Source organism: Oratosquilla oratoria, chromosome 38 (genome assembly GCF_046742065.1).
Source record: "Oratosquilla oratoria isolate Oo_2021 chromosome 38, ASM4674206v1, whole genome shotgun sequence".
Classification (NCBI taxonomy): domain Eukaryota; kingdom Metazoa; phylum Arthropoda; class Malacostraca; order Stomatopoda; family Squillidae; genus Oratosquilla; species Oratosquilla oratoria.
Genome location: NC_134814.1, coordinates 4,400,495 through 4,412,994, shown reverse-complemented (window position 1 = coordinate 4,412,994; position 12,500 = coordinate 4,400,495). Strand labels below are relative to the sequence as shown.

Genomic DNA, 12,500 nt, shown 5'->3' with positions numbered 1-12,500 from the left:
ATTTACCTAGTTGTGTTATACGAGAAGGGAGCTATGCTCGTGGTGAACCGTCTTTGTATCTCTCATCATCAAGTTTTTTCTTAAAATCTTGAATAGTGTTTGCACACACTGTTTCTTTATCTAATTTGTTCAAAATATCTATCACTCTGTGTGGGAAGCTGTTCTTTTTTAGATTTTTTCTGTAATTATCTTTTTTAGTTTCTTTTCGTGTCCTCTCGTTTTTCCAGTATCCAGTGTGTGTGTGTGTGTGTGTGTGTGTGTGTGTGTGTGTGTGTGTGTGTGTGTGTGTGTGTGTGTGTGTATTCACCTCGGATCTGCTGCAGCCTCTTTTCGAGACAGCCAGACACCACCCTACGGCAGTGAGCTCAGAGCTCATTATTAGCAGATCTCTGGGTAGGTCTGAGACCACTCACACACCGGGAATGCAAGGTCACAACTCCTTGACTAACGTCCCGTACCTACTCGCTGCTAGGTGAACAGGGGCTACACGTGAAAGGAGACAAACCCAACTTGTCTCCGTGTGTGTGTGTGTGTGTGTGTGTGTGTGTGTGTGTGTGTGTGTGTGTGTGTGTGTGTGTGTGTGTGTGTGTGTGTGTGTGTGTGTGTGTATCTGGGATTCCTCAGATTTCATCCTGGAATTCAAAGGGGTCACTGTTTCATATGTTATTACGTGCTGATGGACCATTGCATGTCGTAATGAGCGTCATAACCGAGCGGGCCCCTTGTAGGTTCTTGATTGGCTCTCGACAGACCCATGAATTTGCTTTTGGCTTTATTTCTGGCATTAAAGTGTTCCCAGTCTCTCTCGAACTTGCGTAGATTTCAATATTCTTGTTCCTTTCTTGAAGGAAACTTTATGTCGGGGTAGCGTGTTCTTCGTGGCTATTCTGACTAAAAGTAAGTTTTGCTGGACGCGATCGTTCATGGCTCAACGATGATCGTTAAACGATTATCTAGAGCACTAACGACTCTAGCGGTATTCGCTGGGAGCAAAACACCTCCATTCAAAAAACAAAGAATTGGTGGTCTAGATAACCGTTGGACGATCATCGTTCAACGATAATCGTTGGACGATCATCGTTCAACGATAATCGTTGGACGATCATCGTTCAACGATAATCGTTGGACGATCATCGTTCAACGATAATCGTTGGACGATCATCGTTCAACGATAATCGTACCGAGTTAAACGTAACTTAAGACCATCGTCCTGGTAGTGGCCAAGGAGATAGATTGTTGGAGTTATGCCAAATGCAGGACTTTGTATGAGTCATGCAAGACTGTTGAGTTCCCAAAAGGCTCAAGTAATGTATATTCATCCACATTACTCTCCCAAAGTTTCTGAAGACTCAGAGGTGTAGGCAAGGAAGAAGACGAACGGGGAACAAAGTGTCTCGTGATGTAACAAGGGAGGGGAAAGAAAACGTAGTCACGTTAAAACGTGAACGTAAAACGTAAATTCACCGGTGGTTAGCTTCACGCTGTCACACTGTACCATGGACAGGCCCTCCTTGTGGAAGGGTTGGGGAACCTTTGTGTAAACTAAGGAAGATGGATGTGTTAGTCTTGAAGAATGAAAAATACTGAGAAAAGAAATACAGCAAACATAGGGTTCGGGGTGCGTGATGTGTTTATGGTTATGATGATGATAATAATAATAATAATAGTAATAATAATAAAAATAATAATAATAATAATAATAATGATAATAATAATAATAATAATAATAATAATAATAATAATAATGATAACAATAATAATAATAGTAATAATAACAAAAATAATAATTACAACAACAACAATAATAATATAATGACAAAAATAAAATAATAATAATAATAATAATTACAACAACAACAATAATAATAATAATAATAACAAAAACAAAATAATAATAATAACAATAACAATGATAATGATAATAATGATAATAACAATAATAATAATAATAATAATAATAATAATACTCGTAATAACAACAATATTTCACATGATAGCTGGAAAAAAGTCTATGGTTAATCAAAGGCGTATAAGCTAGATAATGAGGATGAAACGAGATTCTGAATGAGGATTAAAGCTGACAAGGATTAAGAAATAGGAAGTTAAGGCTAGACTGGAAGGAATTGACAAGAAAATTAGGGAGTTTATGAAAAGTTTAGATGATTATGTGAACGGTTTATGAAGGGGAAGGAAAGATTGCAGCGAGGAAGTGGGTTCGAAGACCCTAAAGGATCAAAATGAGATCCTTTAAAAGGTTATTCTCGCCCTTAAGGTACGTTGTCCTTGGTACGATTATCGTTCAACGATGATCGTTCAAGACTCAACGATGATCGTCAAACGATTGTCCACAGGAACTATTGAATTTATTCAGATAAAGGTGCGTTTTGTTCGGGGTACGATTATCGCTCAACGATTATCGTTCCTAACTCAACGATGATCGTCAAAAGATTGTCTAGACTAGAGCGCTAATTCTTTGTTCGTGATTGAGGCTGTTTTGCTTCCAGCAAATACCGCTAAAGTTGCTGAAAACATGGAATTAGTGCTTTAAATAATCGTTTGACGATCATCGTTGAGCCATGAACGATTATCGTTGAGCGATAATCGTATCAAGTACAACGCACCTTTAGCTGAATAAAATCGATAGTTCTTTACTCTCCCGATTTCCCGAAATGAATGACACAACGGGAGAGAGACAGGAACAACATACAAATAGAGTTTGGCATTCAAATAGCGTATTATCATTGTTATTATCATTGTTGTTATCATTATTATTATTATTATCATTATTATTACTATTATTATTACTATTATCATTATTATTATTGCTGTTATTGTTAGTGTTATTATTATTATTATTATTATTATTATTATTATTATTATTATTATTATTATTTTTATTATTATTATTATTAATATTACCATTATTATTCATTATTATTATAATTATCATTACTATTATTATCATTATCATTACTATCATTATTATTATTATCATTATTATCATTATTATTATCATTATTATTATTATAAGTATTATTATATTTTCGTCCCCCGTTAACCAGAGCTTCTATCGTTGAGACAATATTGGGGTGAAGAAGCGACTCACTCCCGTCTTGGATCACGTGTTTGACTTGCGATCGACAGCCATTACCCCCCGAATGAGAGCTCAGAACTCGTATAAACCCCGATCTAAGGGGATTTCTGTAACCTTACACACACATCCCCAACTCCTTGCCCACCAGAGTTGGAGTACCGGCTCGCGGTGCAGAGATGCTGATTTTTTTTTTTTTTTTTTTTTTGAAGCCTTGGGCGGGACTCGAACTCGGATCGCTGAATTTGCGGTCGAGATAGGAACCACTATACCATCGAGAAGTAGGTTGTGGAGCTGAATGATTTAACGCCACGATAACCCCCCCCCCCTCTCTATCAGGAGGCTAGGACGGTGCCTCTTACAGAGGGCTTTGTAGCGTGGAATCTAATGAACCAGGTCGAACTCACCCATGGCAGGGTTCGAACCACCATCACCTCAACCTCCGCCGCAAGCAGCGACGCTCTAACCTGTACGGCCAGCGAACATCCATGAAGGAGATATTTAAAGAGAAGAACATAAAAAACAGAATCGACACAAGAATCTAGAAATAACGTTTTCGTCTTAGTTGGGATTTTTCTTTAATAATACGCGAAAAAAAGGGAAGAAGAATGCAATTCAAGAGGAAGATCAGTTTATGGAAGCTAATGAGAGAAAAGGGAGTAAAAGATCGTAAATATTCAGAGAAAACAACGAATTCTCACACAAGATAAGCAGTCGCTGCAGCAAAGGTTCGAGCCCTTGCAGTGAAGCTTATTTCCATTTGTCAAAATGACACACAACTTGTCGGAGGGCTCGCCATAATAAAGACTCGGTGAAATTGAAATGGAGACCGAGTTGACCTAGTACCAGCGATGAACCTCCAGGTCGAGAATCGGGTGGTTCCTTTAATATGGCCTGGGTGGCTTGATGCTATCGTCTTTGTTTCAGAATAAGCAGTCGCTACGGCAAAGGTTCATGTCCTTGCGGTGGAGCTTATTTCCAAATATATGAATATTGAAATAGATGAATAAATAAATAGAATGCGTATATAAATGAATAAATACGTAACTAAGATAAAAATAGAAAAATAAATAATAAAAGAATAGAAACAAACAAAAACTATAATAATGCTAATAATAATAACAATAACAATAAATGATAATAATGACACTACCAATAATAACAACAATAACAGTGATAATAATAATCATGATAACAAAAATAATAATAATAACAGTAATAATATTAATAATAATAACAATAATAATAATAATAATAATAATAATAATAATAATAATAATATTAGTAATAATAATATTGATAATAATAACAATAACAATAAACGATAATAATACTACCAATAACAACAGCGATAATAATAATAATAATAATAACAATAAACAAATAATGATAATATTATCTATAAACAATGATTCACTTTAATGACACGTATGATTGTAATAACATCAACAAACCAAGGCAAAACAGGATAAAACTGAATAAAACGTCACGAAATAAAAAAAAGAAATCACATAAATTCAAACGAAACTAAATAAGATAAAACAAAACAAAGAAAATGAAGAGCGAGAACTCCGCTCCCCACAAGAAAAGAAAAAAAGAAAAAAAAAGAGGAAGAAAAAGAGCCGGTGTTCGGAACTGTTTTAATCTGAAGGAGGTGAACACCACACGGAGAGGAAGTGGAGGAACATAGAAGAGACCCAAAGTAGACAAACACAGAATACGATTCAGGATCCCATGCCATCCAACCCTGTGATGTCCATATCGTCCACACCAGTAGTTGCCCCTCAGAACTCTATCATGACGCCAGCGAGAGTTCATCAGAGAAAGAGAAAGAGAGAGAGAGAGAGAGAGAGAGAAAGAGATACAGAAAGAGAGAGAGAGTGAGACAGAGACAGACAGAGAGAGAGAGAGAGAGAAAGAGATACAGAAAGAAAGAGATAGAGAAAGAGAGAGAGAAAGAAAGAGAGAGAGAAAGAGTGAGAGACAGACAGAGAGAGAGACAGAGAGAGAGAGAGAGAGAGAGAGAGAGAGAGAGAGAGGAAAAGAGAGTAAGAGAGAGTAAGAGAGTGAGAGAATCTATTGGCACGGTCTGTCAGGTAGTACCGTGTACCATCCTGTACACATACACGTTTTGGGCGTCCGCTATTGTATTTACAACAGGGGGAGGTAGTCAGCAATTTACAAAAATATGGCGACCACTGATTTACCCGTTTATCCTTACTTCCGCCAGCCAATTTTATTCAATTAAGGGAAACACTTTCCCCATGATACCAAAGGACTTGGATTCAATTTTTGAGGTTTAAGCTCAATTCATTTGATTATCACTGTCGCCAAGCGATTTTATTCAGGAATTCTTTCCAGACGTACCTGGAGTCTTCTCGTCTCCTTCTGCTACCAAAAGGACTTCACGGACATCATTAAAATAGTCTGTCGGTAGCCAGAATAAAGAGTGCGTGGTCCTTATACGGAAGTGATTAACCTCGGGATTATGTTTTACTGGCTGTTCTGGTTTCTACCCCGCTGTTTTTCTTCTTTTTCGTGGAAACAAAAGGAGTTATGCCAGGGTGGGCAACCTTTTTATGTGTGCGTGCCAAAATCAGCCAATTTTGTTTACACAAAATTTATTTGCGTGCCAAAAGAGTGAAATTATAAGCCTACATGCGAGAATGGGCTCTCCCCCATTCATCCCCTAGGTTCCCCCGCCCAGTGTAGCACGTGGTTACCAGTGGCCATACAAAAGAAGTCGGAGATTTATTAGTTATGCATTTTAAGGTGAGCTCTGGGATTCGCGTGGCCGAGGGAAGTCGTAAATGTGCCAAATTCTGCACGCGTGCCAAAGGTTGACCACCCCTGGGTTATGCTATCAAAAGGTTCTATCAATATGGATCAGGTCGATGAATCAAGAGCCTAAAGACGAGGAACAGCATGTGGTCTTGCCCGGTTTCGAAATTGCTTAGGGCTGGAAATAGGAAAAGCTTTATAGCTTTATGGCAGATATTGGCGATGTATCGGGTGCCGAGGGAAATTGGAGCTTATACCATAACGGAACAAGGCATGCATGTATGAGAGTGTACAAAGGGGTGAGAAGTTCGTTTAAAGCGAAAAATAAAGCGCGATCGTGGCACGGAGAGAGGATTGGGACGGGGGTGTATCCGTGTTGGACTATATGTAAGGAAGGCTTATGGGATTGATCTAAGTTCGAGGTACAATACTTTATTGTACATTTGTTCTACGAGGGCCGTGAGGTCTTCTTGGCGTGGCGGATACAAGAAGAGTTTCAAAGGTTACATTATATAAATAGCAACGTCCAAGTCCTTTGACACTTAACACTGCATCAGCTTATGTTTAGTAAGCACTTGGTTAGGTGATCTTTAGACAGTGAGGTCTTGGCGTGGCGAGCGAATACTCCTGGATCCCACTAAAGGGTTTTGATATTAACGTCCAAGTCCTTCAACACTTAGTGTTGCATCAGCTTATGCTTAGTAAGCACTTGGTTGGGTGATGTTTATGCTATTGGGTCATTTCGACATTGGAATGTCCTCTCTGTATATGGGAAGGCAGTCGCGGGTCTCATGACGGAGATGGATTGCAAAATATAAGGTGCAGAGATTCATTTGGTTAGGTGATGTTTGGACAGTAAGGTTCTTTAGACATTGGAATGTCCTGTCACAGTGCGAGAAGAACCAGGAGTTTCAGGATGTGGATGAAATGCAAAATACAAGGATGCATGGATTAAGATGGATTAAGATGGATTACGAAAGTAAAGGCATATCAACAGAATACATTTCGCTCTGTGACGAGTTCGGACGATATTCATATACCAAGAGTCCTCCCCCCTCCCTTTTAAGGGATGAAGCCAAGTTAAAGGGACATACCTACTTCCACCCATTCCACTCCCTTCCACCACCCCTTCCACCCTCTCAGCTCCTCATGGATGATGGGCCACCCCTGTCTCCCGTCCACTGCCCTGGGTCAGAAGCAATGTAGCAAGACAGAGTGCTTCCACAGCAAGGCCGCTTCACTTCATCGACGACCCTTCCCCCTCCGTCCCCTCATGCATAAAAAGAGAATGACCTACAATCAAATGTACAAATACACGAATGTACAGGTTAACAACCAAATAGATTAATAAAGTGAAAGACATTTTTATATAATTCTAGTGGTTAGGTTACCAAGTCCTGATCTTCGAACTGCACAGAACCGTCTGTGAATGTTAATCCATTCACTACTAAGTGGGTTATCACAATGGGCTATTTTCCTTCGACATCCTACCGTCAACATTCATTTCAATACCTAGAATGTGACTTCGCTTACAAAAAATCTAGACTTCTCTAAGAGCTTTTCAACAATATATCTAATAATCGTATAGATTCACAATCCCTCAGTTCATCAATCAGTTTTGCTATATATGACGGAAAGTTAATTTGATATTTGGACATTTGAAAATTCAAATATTGTAACCGAAGTCGTTTTGACTCAAACGAACTTTCAACGGTCGCCGCTCGTGAAGCACGTGGAAGCTGCCCAGTTTGATAACCAATTCACGCTGTTGGTGAAGTTGGTTCCTCCTATTTCTGTAATATCATGAAACCTTTTTGTTTGCCACAAAAGAACAGTGAAAGGCAAACCTTTCTTCCCAGATTTGTCTGAAGATTGATTAAACATTGCGAAACGTTATGAAAGTAGGCTAAAGAAAGCTAGCCGATTCTCCTAATGTTTCGACATGTTTTATCCATCTTCAGGCAAACCTGGGAAGATATTCTTGCCCTTCATTGTACATGGATTAAGTAATGAGTAGAAAAATCAATAATTGTAAAAAGAAAAAATACAATTCATTTGTTCTTTGTCAATGGCTCCTTATTACACAGCTCGACGGCGTAGTGGTAGCGTTCGCAATCGCTACTCCAGCGGTCCGAGTTCGATTCCCTCCCAGGGCTGAACTTATTTCATCATCGTTGTACTGCGAGCCGGCACTCCAACTCTCGTGAACGGGAAGTTTTGTGTGTGTGTGTGTGTGTGTGTGTGTGTGTGTGTGTGTGTGTGTGTGTGTGTGTGCATGTGTGTGTGTGTGTGTATGTGTGTATGTAAGGTCACAGTATTAACCACAGATCGGGCATATATGACCTCTGACCTCTCATTCGAGAATATTGGCTATCCATCACGAGTCGAACACGTGATCCGATACTATGGCGATTCACAGCAATCTAGGGGTTATATGGAAAGACTTACAAAGGGTCGTGACAGGACATTGAATGACTTTTATTAAAGGGGACAGTGAGTGAATGCATAAAGAGAAAAAGAGAAAAAGAGAGGTGGGGGAGAGAGTTATGAAGGCAGCGAGGTATCAAACAAAAGAGGGAATGAAAATTCGAGTGAAAAAGAGTGGAAAAAGAGAGCAGTTGTTGGAGACGACTGGGAGTTGAGCACCGCATAGCGGAAACGAAGGCTGATCTATTTCAGTCAATTTCCATCCACAGACTTGGATGTTCCTTCTATTTTCCGCCAGACGATCTTAGTCAGCTGAGATGAGGGCGGAGGGGCGGTGGACATGGCATGTAAAGAACTGAGCGAGAGAAGACTTGACCTTATGGCCCTCTTCACACTAGCGGTTTGAACCGCGCGGAAACCGCGGCGGTACCGCAAAGTCAAACTACGCGATTGTTTGTGAAGGTCCCCACTGACTTACACTGTAACTGAACCACCACATTTGAAACTGCGGCGGTTGGAACCGCAAGTGTGAAGAGCCCCTTTGACTTGACCTTATGGCCCTCTTCACACTAGCGGTTTCAACCGCGCGGAAACCGCGGCGGTACCGCAAAGTCAAGGGAAAAAAACTACGCGATTGTTTGTGAAGGTCCCCACTGACTTACACAGTAACTGAACCACCACATTTGAAACTGCGGCGGTTGGAACCGCAAGTGTGAAGAGCCCCTTTGACTTGACCTTATGGCCCTCTTCACACTAGCGGTTTGAACCGCGCGGAAACCGCGGCGGTACCGCAAAGTCAAGGGAAAAAAAACTACGCGATTGTTTGTGAAGGTCCCCACTGACTTACACAGTAACTGAACCACCACATTTGAAACCGCGGCGGTTGAAACCGCGGCGGTTGGAACCGCAAGTGTGAAGAGCCCCTTTGACTTACCTTCGGTTATATAGACAGTGATGCTCGCTGACTCTGTATTGGCCGCCGCGCAAGTATAGTTTCCCGAATCGGATTGCCTCGCATTTGTGATCTTGAGCCGTGACTGGACACGTGGCCCGCTGTCTATATGGACACTCACTCCGCCTCGTTCAGTATCATAATTGATCATTCGCGTGTTGTGGTACCAGAAGATATACGGCGGCGCCACTGGGCTCTGAAAAGGGACGAAAAAATGTGGAAATGATGAGATTTTGATATACATGGAATGGGCGATTTGATAGTAAATGGCCCAATGTTGGCCCTATTATATATGCATACAAATACAAATAGGTAGATAAATCGGTAGATAAATATATAATAAACGAATAAATAGATAAATAAATGGATGAATATATAACAGATGAATAAATTATAGGTGAATAACTAATAACAAATATACTTAAGTCACTATAGAGATGCATAAATATTAAAGAAACTACAATGAGTAAATGAACAATTGAATATATATATATATAAACTTAAGTGAACATATGAGAAAACATACCAATAAATAATACTTATAATAAAAATCAACCAAACCATATTTATGAGAATGATCAAGCCAATGGGAGAAAAAAAAAAAAAATATATATATATATATATATATATATATATATATATATATATATATATATACATTTGCATGTATATGTACACACACATAGACACACACACATATATATACATACAAAACACTCGCTATTGATTCCTAAGATATATTCTCATAGTAATCGTTGCATTGACAAAAAAAAAAAAAAAAACAATGAACTAAGAAATTTGGAGAAAACTTTTTGAAAAATGAAACGTTTCGACTCTGACATCTTCAGGAGTTGTGTGAGGATGAAAAGAGACGAAGTACATCCCCTATTAATGTAATGATACAATCCTTTCCCTTGCAGTTGAAATGTAGTATATTTTCTAGAGGCTTTAGTTGTATCTCTTTCTTTTAAGGATGGCACACACAAAAACACACACACACACACACACACACACACACACACACACACACACACACACACACACACACACACACACACACACACACGACTCAATGGCGCGGTGGTAGAGTTCCCAGCCGCCACCACTGCGGTCCGGGTTCGAATCCCCCCAGGACTGAAATAATTTCAGTATCGCTGCGCTGCGACTCGTTGCTCCAGCTCTTGTGGGCGTGGAGTTGGGTGTGTGAGCGTGTAAGGTCACAACATTACTCATAGATCAGTCATATATGAACTCTGAGCTCTCTTTCGGGAGGGAAAGAGCTGTCGATTACGAGTCCAATACGTGATCCAAGACCATGGTGAATCGCGCACACACACACACACACACACACACACACACACACACACACACACACACACACACACACACACACACACACACACACACACACACACACACACACACACACACACACACGTGCACACACACACACAGTGTTCACATGTTGCCCTTCTTCCTGAACCAAACGAAGGCAGGCTTATGCAACATAACTTACACTCCCTGGAAAGACAAAGATTGCGGGGTGATCTAACAGAGGTATTCAAATAGGTCAAGGGCTTTAACAAGGATGATACACGCAAGGTCATCATGTTAAGAAGGAAAGAGGCAAGAACAGGTTTACCAACACAGTGGTTAACGAATGAAATACATTTAGTAACAATGCAACGGACGTGGAACTGCCTAGTGTAGGCCTTATGGTCTCTTGTAGTCTCCTATATTCTTATGTTCTTATTCAGCCTGTTCTGCAAACTCCCTGGTTTCACAACATGAAGTTATTCGTAGAAAAAAAAATTCATTTTTTTTTTAACAAATCTCTCCAACTTTTACCACCGTTCAGGTATTGGTGCAGGATTTTCTGGTGTTTTTGGTCCCAACACAAGCAGCAGACACTTAACCGCCGTGAGCGCACTTGGCTTCCCGATTTACTAGTCTTTTTCATCTGTCAACCTTTTAATAACCTCTTCTTGGCTCGAACAGAGGTTTTGTCGAGTGTCCGCTTTACTTCGCTCTGCTAATTCTATGTATGTGCGCGCGCGCGCATGCGCATAAGTGTATTTACCGAGTTGTAATGTATAGAAAAGGACTTATAGTCGTGGGGTTCTGTCTCTTGTTCTCCTAATGTCGCTTATGGTTCTAACTTGGTTTATCTACTTCTAAGTTGTAATGGCTGTTTATGTATCTATAAGAATAAAATTCTTGAAATCATTTGAATACGTGGTCTGTCCATGCGTGTGTGTATCTGTCCATGCGTGTGTGTGTGTGTGTGTGTGTGTGTGTGTGTGTGTGTGTGTGTGTGTGTGTGTGTGTGTGTACGCGCGCGCGTGTTTGTGTATTAAACGGCTCTGTCCATAGAACTCGAACACCAGGTCACAGATCACAAAGCAAAGACGCTACCAACTGTACTACGGTGGAAAAAAAATAATAAATAAAAAAAATAAATATATAATAAAAAAAAATAATAAATAATAAAATAATAATTACTTGAGGCCGCATCTCACTACGGTGGAAAAAATAAAATAAATAAATAAAATATATAATAAAAAAAAAATAATAATAATTGCTTGAGGCCGCATCTCGACGTCAACTCCCGCAGTGGCTGTAAATGCAATCTTTTGAACCGCGTCTCTCTTTTCCTCCGGAGAGCCATCTGGAAGTATATATTCGATGTCTGCAACCTGGAAGAAGTTGTTTCTTTTTGCACATTCGTTGTGGTGGGTTTGGTAGGGTCCTTGCCTCGTCATTCACAGCCTAGGGTTCGAGTCCCGTAGGTAGAGCCGTTTAATCGTATTCTGGAAATAAACACACACACACACACACACACACACACACACACACACACACACACACACACACACACACACATATATATATATATATATATATATATATACATATGAATGTGAATATTTGGAGTCTTGTATCTATACTGGTGAAGAGAGTAAAATATCAGACTCGATTTGAAGGGTTGATTAAGCCCGACGTTTCGATTATCGCCCAGGAATCATCTTCAGGGGTTATAATGTGTTACATACAGTGAACTCGTTTTTATGTGGATGCAACTGGGAGAGGACATGCATATCACATGAAAACGAAGCTTTATTCATGGCACAATGTTCCACTCGTTAAGAGCTTTATATAAAGCCGTAGTTGATAAACTGTGGACATAAGACTAAGCACACCATAACCCTGAGGTTCTCAATCTACATTCACGTATACCCCGTAGTTATG

General features: G+C 39.8%; 1 protein-coding gene across 9 annotated transcripts in view; it reads right to left on the bottom strand.

Annotated features, from left to right (window-relative positions):
• The window catches only part of LOC143019952 (uncharacterized), a 573,751-nt gene that overhangs the window by 27,696 nt on the left and 533,555 nt on the right, over window positions 1-12,500 (bottom strand). For all 9 annotated transcript variants that reach the window (XM_076175988.1, XM_076175980.1, XM_076175981.1 and 6 more), the window contains one exon: window positions 9,234-9,447. In XM_076175988.1, the coding sequence (XP_076032103.1) occupies window positions 9,234-9,447 (214 nt within the window). The remainder of the gene's footprint in view (window positions 1-9,233; window positions 9,448-12,500) is intronic.